The sequence below is a fragment of the Delphinus delphis genome, chromosome 1 (genome assembly GCF_949987515.2).
Source record: "Delphinus delphis chromosome 1, mDelDel1.2, whole genome shotgun sequence".
Classification (NCBI taxonomy): Eukaryota; Metazoa; Chordata; class Mammalia; order Artiodactyla; family Delphinidae; genus Delphinus; species Delphinus delphis.
This window is the reverse complement of record NC_082683.1, coordinates 37,365,911-37,380,301: the sequence shown is the minus strand read 5'-3', so window position 1 is coordinate 37,380,301 and position 14,391 is coordinate 37,365,911. Positions and strand designations below refer to the sequence as shown.

Below are 14,391 nucleotides of genomic sequence, written 5' to 3'. Positions count from 1 at the left end.
CCGGAGCCTGTGCTCTGCAACGGGAGAGGCCACAACAGTGAGAGGCCCGTGTACCAAAAAAAAAAAAAAAAAAAAAAAATTCTCCTGTATTGATCTAGATTGGTTCATTGGTATTCCAAGCAGTGTCATAACGGCCTCATATCCCCAGTTTGACGTGCTTGTTTTAAATTTTATATGAACGGGCAGAGTGCCAAAATAACCAAGGCCTTTAATATGTATGTTTGTGGGGAGGCTTTGCCGTACTATATACCAAGATATTATTATAAAGCCATAATTTAGTTAAGACACACATGGTTGTAGTATAGGAATAGACAAATAGACCAATGGAACAGAAGTCTGGAAACAGACCCATACATATATAGAAACAATTTATAATTGAGCTGGCCTTTGGGCAGGGGTATGTGGCTTATAGGATCTCAGTTCCTCGACCAGGGATTGCACCCAGGCCAGGGCAGTGAAAGCCCGGAATCCTAACCACTAGGCCACCAGGGGACTCCCTGAGCTGGCTTTATAAATCAGTGGAGAAAGAATGATTTGGGACAATTAGTTACTCACGTGGTAAAAAATGAAATTGGACCTGGACCTCATACCGGATACAAATCAGTTCCAACTGATTGATGTCTTAAATGTGAAAGGCAAAACTATAAAACTAAGAAGATAATATAGGTAACTTCTTTGAATCTTAGAGAAGAAAGGCTTTTATACATTAGATGCAAAAATACACATCATAGGTACTTCCCTGGCAGTCCAGTGGTTAAGACTCCGCGCTTCTACTGCAGGGGGCACGGGTTTGATCCTTGGTTGGGGAACTAAAATCCCACATACTATGTGACATGGCTGGAAAAAAAATCATAAAGGAAATGATCAACAGCTTTGACTACATTTTTAAAAAAATTTTATTGTAGTGTAGTTGATTTACAATGTTGTGTTAGTTTCAGGTGTATCAACTACATTTAAAGTAAGAACTTGTGTTCATCAAAAAAATAAAAAACCACGGGGACTTCCCTAGTGGTCCAGTGGGTAAAACACCATGCTCCCAATGCAGGGGGCGGGACCCAGGTTTGATTCCCTGGCCGGGGAACTAGATCCCGCATGCCGCAACTAAGACCAGGCGCAGCCTAAATAAAATCAACAAACTAATTAATTAATATTAAAAAATGTATTTTTAAAAAAACCATGAAGTTGGAAAAGATATATGCAACACTATAATCAGAGGATTGGGGTCTATTGTATTCTCTTATTTCAGATAAGAAAAAGATCAGCTACCAAAAGAATGGTAAAATGATAAGAATAGATGTTTTACCAAAAAACGAAACACAAAGAGATGATAAATAGATTAAATGATGTAAACAAAGACTGCGGTAAGTCATCATTTTATACCCACCAGCAGAGCAGAGAATAACTGGCCATACCTAACTTTGTGAGGGTGTGGAGCATATGGAAATCTAAAAATAACCACTGCCGGTGGTGTAAACTGGTGACCTGATTGGAAAGCAATTTGGCATTACCTTGTGAATTTGAAGATGTAGTACCTATTAGCAATTCCTTCATTTATTTATGCATTCATTCAGCAAATATTTATTGAGTACCAGCTATACAAGACAGTGTTCTTTGTGCCTTGGTTCAATGGGAGACAGTTAAAAATAAATTATTTAGATGATCGTTGCTATAGGAAAATGTTACTTAACAGAATGAAAATAGTTCAATATCATGTCACTTCCTGTTTTTCACTTTTATGGATATAAGTTCCAAAAATGCTACATATGGTTTTTTACATCAGTGCCACTCAGTTCTTTTAATCCTTTTAGAGTTACTTACCAAAAATCATTAATCAAAACTTATTTTTATGATCTATTAGCTGAGAACTAGGTTACATCCTTTTTCAATTCTGTGGTATACACAGATTGTAAACTACCTAATTTATGAGATGATGTTACCTAGTCATTGAATTTCTCACTTTATAGGCGATATGCCAAAAGCCTTTATCAAAGAAGGCTTGTCAAATGCCTAAATTATATCTATTACTTTTGTATTTAAAGGCACTTTTTTTATGGAGCCAAAATTAAACAAGATTGGCTAAAAATTAGACACTGCACATGTTGGGGTTTTCCCACAGGTTATTTAAAAAAATATTAGAGCCAAACCTCAGTGGCATTATTAGAGGTAACTTTTGAATTGTTGTGTGTAGTATAGATGGAATAGAAATTTCATTTCATGGTTGAAGGTTATGCTTTTGACAGAAGTAAAATGGCATGTCAACATCTGAAAGGGAGAAATTATTTGAATTGAAAGAAGATTTTTTGTTTGTTTAGTTTTTGTTTTGCTGTTTATAAGTTTAGGCCATTATATCCTAGATTGCATTTCAAGAACATTTGTATTACATAATATGTAGATGTAGGTGTTCTGTTGGGGTTTTTTTGTTTTGTTTTTTTTGCAGTACGCGGGCCTCTCCCTGTTGTGGCCTCTCCCGTTGCGGAGCACAGGCTCCGGACGCGCAGGCTCAGCGACCATGGCTCACGGGCCCAGCCGCTCCGCGGCATGTGGGATCCTCCCGGACCGGGGCACAGACCCGTGTCCCCTGCATCGGCAGGCGGACTCTCAACCACTGCGCCACCAGGGAAGCCCGTTGTTCTGTTTTTAAGAGTGCGATTTATTTTGCTAGGAACTTTGTTTTAAGCAGTAGAACTCTTAAAGAGTCTTCGTAAATTAATCAAATATAAGTAGATGGTAGGAATGAGTAAATGTGCAGTGAAATACTGTTGTATGACAGTGCACAAATGAATATGGATTTTAGTATCAAATCTCTCAGCAAAAGTTAATTAAAATGTTTCTTCATGTTGAATAACTATTCAACAGAACGTAAGTCCCCAACATATGTGTATTCAAAGATTTAGTGTTGATCTCTTGGAAGTAAATTTTTAGGACCTTTTCACCCTCAACAACTTGGAATTGTGCAAAGCATGTAGCTGGGACACACATTCTTAATGCAGCTAGGACATGATCTTAGGCACAAGTGAATGAGTCCTCGCTGAGCTTCACAGTGGATTGGTATCTCCCAAAATGCTTTACCAGGAACATTGCTATGATTCTGTCACCTAGGTGAAATAATGCTCTATACCTTACCCACATCCTCTGTGCTCTCATCATACTTGCTTACAGAAGCATTCTTTGATGTTAGTAAGGGGACGAAAAAGTGAGATTGTTAAACAAAAATTGTCATCACTCCTGTCACCACATTCTATAATGAGAACACTCCGACATGAATCAAAAGACTTGTAATTTTTCTTCTTAATCCACTTGGGGTAGCACACCATAGTAAGATGGGTGAGAAGGAGAAGGACACTTATGAACCCATCCATGGGAAAGAAGAATTAACACGATGTCTTGACCACAGGTGCCTTCTTATGCAGGTCAGTTTCAGAGAAGTGAGCATATGGAAGTAGAAGGTAGGGAAATTCCTTTCAAACTCTATGTCCACTTACCCCTTTTAGCCAAGATCAGTTGGTATAAGCCTGATAACGTTTTGCAGAAAAAACCTCTTGTGGCTTCTTTGCATTCTTTCCCTTGGCTAGCTGTGGATATGACAGCTCCTTGGAACTTCATGGCTCAGCAGTACATGTTCTGAATTAGTTTTCCCTATGATGGAGTTGGATTTATGTTCATGTTCTTTAAGGTTGTCATGGCTAAGGACATGAGATTGCAGTTTTATTAAGATCAGGAACCATGTACATACTAGCCACATTTTATTGTGTTTTTTTTTCTTACCACAGAAGGGTTTAATTTTTCAAGTCTTTCAGTTTTGCCTGGAAGCCAGCCAGTCTTGGCTAATACAGATAAACAAATAATGAGAGAAATACAAAAAGAAAGAAAAAAAAAGTGTGTGTATGTAAATTAACATCCCTCTTTAGTTTCTTGCTCCATAAAATTTTAAGAAATTTGTTCTACTTTTCTAACTATTGGAATCATTTCATGACTAGAGAGTAACAACCACAGTGTAATTCAGAAAGCAGTGAAGAAAACTTGTGTTCCAGGCCTCACCCAACTGCTTATTAGATGTGTTACCTTGGATAAGTCCCTTAACATATTATAGCCTGCCTCAGCTTTTTTTTGTTGTTAATCTCTGAAATGGAGGGCTAACCCAGTGTCAGTGGGAGGAAGGAAGGAAGGATGGATAAAATGTATGTTAGGAGTTGCACAGATCAGTGTTTTAATTAAGAATTCTCCCAGAATAGGACTAAATAACCCATCTGGCTTTGTATTGTTTCACCCACTCTTTGATTAAGAATCAGTAAAATAGTAACGTGCTCATTTTTATATTTGTTGGTTTATTAATCTTCAACATGTGAAGTAGCACAACTTTGATTTTAGAGGTAAAGAAACTGGCAGTTACCCGTCAAATTTTGGAATTAAAAGGACAGATCAGTGTTCTTTGGAGTTCTGAGTGGAAATTAATTTTGCTGTGGATTGAGAAATTAATGGGGGAGTGAGAAAATGAAGATACTAGGAGTACACTGCTCTCTGTGGAAGTTTTGTTAAGACTGAAGGGAGGGGGACTTCCCTGGTGATACAGTGGTTAAGAATCCGCCTGCCAGTGCAGGGCACACAGGTTCGAGCCCTGGTATGGGAAGATCCCACATGCCATGAAGCAGCTAAGCCTGTGCTCTAGAGCCCACGAGCCACAACTACTGAGCCCACACACCTAGAGCCTGTGCTCCACAACAAAAGAAGCCACTGCAATGAGAAGCCAGCGCACCGCAATGAAGAGTAGCCCCCGCTCGCCACAACTAGAGAAAGCCCGTGCACAAAAACGAAGACCCAAGGCAGCCAAAAATTGAAAATAAATAAATAAATAAAAACTAATTGTAAAAAAAAAAATGGCTGAAAGGAAATGAACCTAAATACCTCGAGGGATATTCAGACTTGAGGAAGGGGTTTTGTTTTAAGTTAGAGAAGTGGGTGTGGTTTTTTTGGTTAATTGAGTGAAACCAGTGTAGATAGAGGTTGGAGTTACCAGGAGTAGTACATGGTGACACCATTGGACTGTGGAGAAAATGAAAGTTAATGAGATCATGAACACATGTGGAGTGGTAATGAGAGCCTGAAGTAGAGGAGATTGAGGTAAGGTCCCTGGCAGGGACATCCTCTCTAGCAGCTTAATTACAAGGTATAAAACTAGATCATGTTGTGAAGTATCTTGTAGATTGCTGGGTATATGTGGAGTAGCCAAGAAGTCATAGGATTTGTAAAGCTAAGATATTTCACAGATGTTTATGAATGAATGGTTGGATCAAGTATTCAAATAGGCAGTTCTGATACACATGTGCAGGGAGAGAGCAAAAGCACTTAGATAAAACCTGAAAAAGAATGGATGATGTAGAGCATTGTTTATATTTAATATTGACTATTTATATTGACTTAACAACTGCTTTATAATACTGTTTTTAATTGTGGCAAAATACACATAAGATTTACCATTGTAACCATTTTTAAGTATACAGTTTGGTGGCATTAAGTACACTCACAGTGTTTTGCAACCATCATCACTGTCCAGAACTTTTTCATCATCCCAAACATAAACCTTGAATGCATTAAGCAGCCATACTTCCCTCCAGCCCCTAATCTGTTCTCTATGGGTTGGATATTTCATATAAATGGAATCATGTAATATGTGTTGTTTTGTATATTTGGCATCTTTCACTTAGCTTAATGCTTCCAAGGGTCATCCTTGTTGTCGTATGTATCAGTACTTCATTCCTTTTTATAGCTGAATAATATGCTATTGTATGGATGTACCATATTTTGCTTATCTGTTCATCTGTTTATGGGCATTTGAGTTGCTTCTTGTGGATATTGTAAATAAAGCTGCTGTGAACATTCACTTACATGTGTTTTCATTTCTCTTGGCTATATACCTAGGAATAGAAATGTTAGATCGTATGCTAACTCTGTGTTTAACTTTTTGAGGAACCACCAACTGTTTTCCACAGCATCTGCACCATTTTATATTTCTACCAGCAGTGTATGAGGGTTACAGTTTCTTTGCATTCTTGCTTTATCATAATTTGTAAAAATTAGTTCATTAAACCTTTGAATCCTTACTGAGTGCAAGGCACCATGCTAGATGCTATGTGAATTTCAAAGAAGGGCAAGGCAAGATTTTCTAGAAGCAACAGGTTCTGGGCCTGCTGGGAGTTAGAATCAACATTTATAACTGTCCTAGAAGGAGCAAGTGTTAAGTACTCCTTAACACTTAATTTGAAGGCACAATTAAGGTACCTTGAGGATTTCAGAGAGGGAGTTTACTTGTGGGGAAAGGCTTCTTTCTTTTTTTTTTTTTTTGCGGTACACGGGCCTCTCACTGTTGTGGCCTCTCCCGTTGCGGAGCACAGGCTCCGGACGTGCAGGCTCAGTGGCCATGGCTCACGGGCCCAGCCACTCCGCAGCATGTGGGATCTTCCCGGACCGGGGCACGAACCCGTGTCCCCTGCATCGGCAGGCGGACTCTCAACCACCGCGCCACCAGGGAAGCCCCAAAGGCTTATTTCTTGACTATCAGAACAAGAAACTTAAATCCTATTCTGCGGGAAGCCGGAAAACTTCTGAGCAGGATAGTGATATAATTTGAACCTGGACTCTGGAAGAGAAATCTAGCAGCCAAGAGTAGAGGCTGAGGTCGAGGGTGGAAGAGACTAGTAGTGCCTGTGAAAGCAGTGTTGTGTGTGTGTGTGTGTGTGTGTGTTTATTTATTTATGGCTGCGTTGGGTCTTCGTTGCTGTGCACGGGCTTTCTCTAGTTGTGGCAAGCAGGGGCTACTCTTTGTTGCGGTGCTGGGCCTTCTCATTGAGATAGCTTCTCTTGTTGCGGAGCACTGGCTCTAAGCGTGCGGGCTTCAGTAGTTGTGGCTCGTGGGCTCTAGAGCGCAGGCTCAGTAGTTGTGGCGCACGGGCTTAGTTGCTCCGCGGCATGTGAGATCTTCCCAGACCAGAGCTCGAACCCGCGTCCCCTTCATTGGCAGGTGGATTCTTAACCACTGCGCCACTAGGGAAGTCCCCAAAACCAGTTTTTTATTTTTTTTATTTTTTAATTTTTTTCTTTTGCGGTACGTGGGCCTCTCACTGCTGTGGCCTCTCCCATTGCGGAGCACAGGCTCCGTTCGTGCAGGCTCAGCGGCTATGGCTCACGGGCCCAGCCGCTCCGCTGCATGTGGGATCCTCCCGCACTGGGGCATGAACCTGTGTCCCCTGCATCAGCAGGCGGACTCCCAACCACTGCGCCACCAGGGAAGCCCCCGAAACCAGTTTTTTAATTGAAGAGAAACTTGAACCTGGAGTGACAAATAGAAATGGAAACTAAGGGATGGAATAAATAGGACTTGAAACTCTTATATAAATCTTTATATTCTCCTTAGCTCTCATCTCTTCTGATTTTAAACATCATCTACCAAACACTAACAATTCCCAAAATTCTTTCTCCAGAGCAGACTTCTCGGTGCTCCAGACCACATACTTGACATCTCATATTTAAATTTTTTTAATCTTGATTTCCCCACCCCCCCACCAGAAGAGTTTTGAGTGATGTATTTTTCTTTCTCAAAATTTCTCGGTAGTTAAACAAAATTTCCTCCAATTAGTTGCTCTGTAAAAATAGCTACAGCCCCAAAAGGCATCACCAAATAACTTTATAAAATTTTATAAAAATTTGCAGAGCAAAGTAATTCATTACAAAAACATTTGACTAAGAAGATAAAACAAAATGCCCATAGTTCCACCCTCCTAGTGAAACCATTATTGGCATTATAGTCTTTTGCTTCTAAAACAGGAATTTCTTTTTCCTTTATCTGTCCTCTTTCTTCATTTCCCATTTGTCATTCATCTCCTCCCCACCACATACTCTACACGTACATGCACAGACCACACTCTTATATAGTTTGACATCCTGGTATGTTAGAGATGGTCGGTAAGTAGTTACAGGATATATAACAACTTTAGAACTTTCACACCAGTAGCAAAGCATTGTCAGTTAATATTCCCTCTACAGTCACTGCCTCAACTGAGACTGCTAGAGAAATTTGGGACTGAGTGTTGACTGAAAAGTTGGTGTGTGTCAATTAGAAGATTGGAATGCATCTAGTGGGGGTTGTAAAGGGGAACTGCTTATGTTTAAAATTCAGGCATTTTCCCTTGTGTCTATCAGTTTTATAACCTGATGGATGATTCATCTCACAGAGATTTTCAGGTTCTCTGTGGTTTAAACCACAATTCTTATAACAAAAAAAGAATGCAACAAACAGTTAATTATGTCTTTTTCAGAAGGAAGCTTTATTTAATTGATATTTTTCTATAAGAATCTATTACAGGAACATTGTCATCATGTACTAGGTATTGCAGGTATAGACCTATATAAAAACAACCCTGAATTATACTGAAGGAACAACAGCCAGTCGGCATTTATCCCTATATCAGTCAATTATGTGATGGTCATTTACCTAGTTATATAAGCTAGAAATCAGAGTATGAGCCATTATTTCTCCTTTACCCCCATATCCCATCAGTTATGAAGTTCTGTGTATTTTACTTCTTTCTAAATATTTTGTGAATTGGCTTCTTTTAATTTGTTTATATTAAAAGCTGGTTTTCCCCAGTGTGTGTCTTGCAGTCACTCCTGATTTTCAAAATCTCTAGGCTGGACCACAGAACCAATATCAAGGGATTATCCTTGAACTAGCTATTCTTTGTGCAGGCTGGCCTCTAACTCAAGGCCTGGGCCAAAGTGCTAACCAACCCATCCTGTCCCAGCTCACTAACTAGGCACCTCTTTGCTACCCAAGAGACCAAATTACAGGCAGGGATTGAGTTTTTCTTCTTCACCTGGCACCCTTTTTGAGGGGGGGCTTTCTGATTCACATTTAAGTGTACATGGTGTATGTAATAATATATACAGGTCTATTCAAGTTTTTTATTACTGTGCCAGTTTTGCCATTTCATAGAAATGTATCTAAGATTCTCGTATTTATTAGCATATAATTGCTCATAATATTATTTTACTCATGATGTTTCTTTATCTGTTGTGTTTATTTCCTCTTTTTCATGCTATCTTCTTCAAATATTTTTCCCCAAGCAGTTTTACCTGAGTTTGTTTTCTTCCTTTTTTTTTCATTTATAAATTTATTTATTTATTGTTGGCTCTGTTGGGTCTTTGTTGCTGCGTGCGGGCTTTGTCTAGTTGCAGTGAGCGGGGGCTACTCTTTGTTGTGGTGCGCAGGCTTCTCACTGCGGTGGCTTCTCTTGTTGCAGAGCATGGGCTCTAGGTACACGGGCTTCCGTAGTTCTGGCTCGTGGGCTCTCGAGCACAGGCTCAGTAGTTGTGGCACATGGGCTTAGTTGTTCCGCGGCATGTGGGATCTTCCCGGACCAGGGCTCGAACCCATGTCCCCTGCACTGGCAGGCGGATTCTTAACCACTGCGCCACCAGGGAAGTCACGTGAGTTTGTTTCTTATTAATCTTTTTCAAAAGAATTATCATTTTTAAACATCATCTCTATTTTTTTTGACCTTTTTTTGCTTCTCTCCTTTCTGTTTCTTTAGATTTGCTTTGTTGCTCTCTTCCTATCATGATAAAAATGTTGGGAAAAGAACGATAAAGATCAGTTTGGTTTTAGTCTTTTTTTTTTTTTTACGTTTTTAAAGCTTATATTAAGTATTGCTGTAGCTGTTACAGTGCAAATTTATTTGTAGTGGTTTTTGTCGTTCTATTTAAGGATTTTGAATTTTTCTTTATCAGTGTATCATTTCTCTCACAGTAAGAAATCTCCCATTTTTCCTTAATATTTCTTAATTTTTGATCAAATCCCAGTATGTAACCAGCCTCCATTTATCACCTCTTCCCGTGCATGTGTTCCTTCCTAACCACATATAAATTGTAACAACTGTGCAAGGCACCTTGCTGCGTGGAAGCCCTCAACCTATTTGGCCGTGTCCCTCTGCCAGGGTGTCCACCTCATTCCACCTGAGGCTCTCACACTCTGCATTAGGCTGCCCTCGTACTGGGACATTGACCTTACGTTGCCCAACAGTCCTGACATCCCGCACAGGACTGCTGCCGTACACACATTTCGCTATCCTTCCACCCCGTGTAGACACCCTGATTATGCCCCAGCACCCTGCTCTGGCCTTGAGCTCCCCCTTTGAGGACTTTACCTTGCCTGACCCCACCTTATGGCTTTGGACAGGATTTCTTCAAGAAGGGGAAGGAGAGCGGGCACTGCAAGAGAAAGTCGTTTCCTGATTTAACATAGCATAGTTAGAGAACACAGACTGTTTTCTTCTTTGGAACTAATTGAGATTTCTTTTAACTAGTATAAGGTCAGTTTTTAAAACTATTCCATGTGCGCTGAAGGAATATATATACTCTGCATGGTTGATATGTGTGTGTGTGTGTGTGTGTGTGTATATATATATATGTATGTATGTATGTATGTATGTATGTATTATATGTATATTAAAAAAATGTAGAGAACAAGTGAACAGTCATATACCCATCATTCAGCTTAATAATGTATTACAGATACAATTGAAGCCCTCCGGAACCTTTTTTTGATTCCTTTCCCATTGTTTCCCCAAAGAGGTATTTACTATTCTGAATTTAGTATTTCTTAAACATGAATTAATTATATGAGAAATACTCTGTAAACTAGAATACCAGTGTAGACCAGAATTGCCCACAGATGCAAGCATTCTCTCATATCAGAAAACTTTCTAGGGACTTCCCTGGTGGTCCAGTGGTTAAGAATCCGCCTTCCAATGCAGGGGACACGGGTTTGATCCCTGGTCAGGGAACTAAGATCCCACGTGCCATGGGGCAACTAATCCTGTGTGCTGCAACTACTGAGCCCGCTCTGGAGCCGGTGTGCCACAGCGAAGAGCCCGCACACTGCAACGAAAGATCCCACATACCGCAGTGAAGATCCTGCGTGCCGCAACTAAGACCTGACACAGCCAAATAAATAAATAAATAAATATTTTTTAATCTATTACAAAAAAGAAAGAAAGAAAGAAAACTTCCTAGTCTTTGGAAGAATGTTGGGAATTTGCCAAAGAAGTATTTGTGTTATCTCTTACTGCATATTTTAAGTCAGAGCATAAGCACTTAAGTCTTTTAATTGATAAGTAGGTATCTAAAAATATGTAAATACATGAGGAATGCTATGATGGATGTCTTGTTTTTACGCATCTGTCTGTGGTTAGTACTAAACAATTAGATAGTTGACTGTGGTAATAACCAGTAAGTTATAACTCTTTGACCACTTATGGCAAGCTATTCCATATATGAGAGAAAATCTAAATCTAACAGACTAATTTGCATGTCTGAATTACCTTTGATAGCTAACTGGAGAAACTGTTATTTAAAAAGTATATTCCTTCAGATGACTTTTCTAAAATCCTTTAAAAATCTTTAAAATAATTTTAGCCAGTTATGTTGTTGCTATAGATTAATGTCTAAATTGGACTTAAGAGTTTTGTCTCCTAGACCTTTGTCTCCGAGATCGATCATTTGACCATGTCTCACTTTAGCATTTATATATAGTAATTTTGCCTCTTGTGATATATGTTGTTTTGTTTTTTCATTTATAGTGATAGATTCCTGTGGCCTTTAAAATGATTGAATAACGATGGACATGAATGCAAAGTGACTTCTCTACTGAAGCAGAAGATTCTTATTACCTTCCATTAACTCAGTTTAGTCTTCAAGAAGGGGCAGAACGAGTGAAATACAGAAAACTGAAGAGAAGAAAACCTCAGTTTGGAACTTTCTCCATGACTGTTCCTTAAGCCCTATCTTTCTACTTGTTTTAATTTTGCTGTGAATTTATAAATAGTGAAGACCAAAGAAATAGAAGAAACATTTGAGAGCTTTATACTAAGAAATTTGCCTTGAGAGCTGCTATTCTTAGGAGGGAAAAGCATATCAAGTTCCTGTCTGATTTTTTGTTTGTTTTAAACAGGTTTCTTATGTCCTTAGATTTTGAAGGATAAGTCAAATATAAATACATACCTACACACTATTTTTAGCAGCTGTGTAAGAGTAATGAGATTTGTAAATTAAGGGCTTTGTAATGTGGATGTTTTGCTACTAGAGTTGATTACTCAGAAGATCTTTTATAGCTCTTCAGTGTTTTATTTTTGATCTATCACTTCAATGATATTATTTGCCCAAACAAAAGTCCATCTGTCTTTCTAAGCTATGACCTTTTTGTGAACAGTGTTTGCATTCAATGTGCAAATGTCCATGTATTATCTATTTAAGCAACATCATAGGGCCATCACTCAAGGAAGTTGAATGAGGTGAACATTGATATAGCTCTTTCCCCTTCCCCCTATTTTTTAAATGTAACAAATACTTTTTATGTTCCCCTCCCCCTTCCCCTTTCCCCTTTCCCCTTTTGGAAACGTGTCAGGATCTAGATAGTTTAAGATGAGCAATTGAGGGGACTGAGAAATTGATCCACACAGAGCCTGGCTTCTTTGTGCTTCATCATAAGGTGTGCTGCCGGCCAGCCTAATTTTAAGTACCCTTTTAACAAGAGAACCTCGTGGAAATCCAGCCGGCAGACTCAAGGAGTTCAGGAAACAGGACCACAGAGGTTACGCTCTGGGGTGAGTATTCTCCTGTGTCTAACTTGGAAGAAGACTGTGTATGTATATGTATCATGGAAAATATCTACTGCTTTCTTACATATTATACTTTGGAGACTATCATTGGGGTGGTTTGGAGACACCAACAGATGGATCTCTCAGGAAAACTGATTCTAACTGATGTTTTGAAGAAATTAATGTGAACTAAATAGAAAAACTCTTGAGAGGTTGTATCCTCCATCTCTAGGAAGATCTTTTCTACTGCTTTTGCCTGAAGTTACCTGAAGCAGATTAATCTTTTTTCATAAGTATCTGTAGTTTTAAGTAGTTGTTTATTCTTAAGGTTCTTCTGCTATAACACAAGAATTCATTAGCTTCTGTCATATAACTTCCAGGTCTGTGACCCACTCTTCTGTTTGTGTTTTTCATGGTTATATATTCACAGACTGTTGTTTTGTTTATAACTTCTCTGATGTATGGGGCCTGATGAGTACTCTAGAAAGGCTCAGAGAGCAAGTCTTTCTATAAAAGGGGGACCTTAAAGTAATCACAGACTCTTTACTTGATATCAGGTTCTTGCAAGAATAAGTGATTTCAGTTTTCTCATTTTCAGATCCTGGCCATGAGGTTGGATGCCTCACCTTGTTGAAAAGAGACACTGGACCTAAATGGCGCAGCATGACTTTGTTCCTGCTTGGCTAAATTTCTCAACACCACAGTCAGCTAAGGTACTGTTCTCCATTCTAGTAACTATCCAAATACCAGTTCTTTTCATCCCCATCTTGTCTGTGGCCTCTGTTTTACAATCTAGTTGTTTTTTTGTGTATTCAGCCTTGCCTGGGGATTTTACATACGTTTTCAATAAACTTAACTATCTTTCTTTTAATAGGGTATAAATAATTAGGCAGTGCAAGTCAGTGTGTACCCTGCTACTGCCAGGTGTTCTGTTTATTTCATGTTAAGCTTTTCTCATTGTGTGGCACACTTAAAACTGCCTATATTAGCTGCAGGAACACTTCAGTTTGGGGGGGAAATGGATCTTCAGGATGAATGCACATTTGTCTAAAGTAGTAGATGAGGAGGAAAAAGGATAGACAGTGATTGACTACTACATGGCTCTCAGATTAAATCTTAGAAATTCTTTTTTAGAGACAATAATCTACTTAATGATTTCAGGGAAAATGTATGTTGCGTTAAGGGTAAAGACAAATGGAATATATTATTGTTAAAGGAAACCTTTAGGAAGCTAGTAAACTTAAAAATTCTTCCCATTTTGCCAACTAATAGAGGAGGGAGAAAGTTGATAGGTAGTCTCAGAAAAAAGCATACCTTCCCTATTTTTAGATGTGAATTTTGGGAAGATGTTCCTGGTCTGTCTAGACCCACAACCCTTTGCTCTAATCTTCATTTTGAATTGCCCTTGTGAAATTCCCCAAGTCTCATAATTGACATAATCTGACCCAAGCGTTGGGCGTGGTGGGCCTGAGGGATTCGGTGTGGGATCCTAGGAAAGCGTTTAAATGTATGCACATCTTATACCTGCAAAGGATAATTGATTTAGCACAATGAACAATTGATTTAGCACAGTGAACTCAGTAAAAAGAATTAGGAAATATGATTTAAATATTTCCATTTTATAATAAGCAAATTTGTGTGGTATTAGCATAAGGATAGACAGATAAAGTAATGGAATAGGATAGACAATTCAAAAATAGTCCTATACAGTTGATTTTTGACTAAAGTGCCAAGGTAATTCAAT

General features: G+C 38.9%; 1 protein-coding gene across 3 annotated transcripts in view; it reads left to right on the top strand.

Annotated features, from left to right (window-relative positions):
- GPBP1L1 (GC-rich promoter binding protein 1 like 1) overlaps positions 1 to 14,391 on the top strand; it is a 56,918-nt gene that overhangs the window by 16,207 nt on the left and 26,320 nt on the right. For all 3 annotated transcript variants that reach the window (XM_060021389.1, XM_060021382.1, XM_060021376.1), the window contains exons 2-3: positions 11,631 to 12,653; positions 13,246 to 13,360. In XM_060021389.1, coding sequence (XP_059877372.1) covers positions 13,301 to 13,360 — 60 coding nt within the window. In that variant the 5' untranslated portion in view covers positions 11,631 to 12,653; positions 13,246 to 13,300. The remainder of the gene's footprint in view (positions 1 to 11,630; positions 12,654 to 13,245; positions 13,361 to 14,391) is intronic.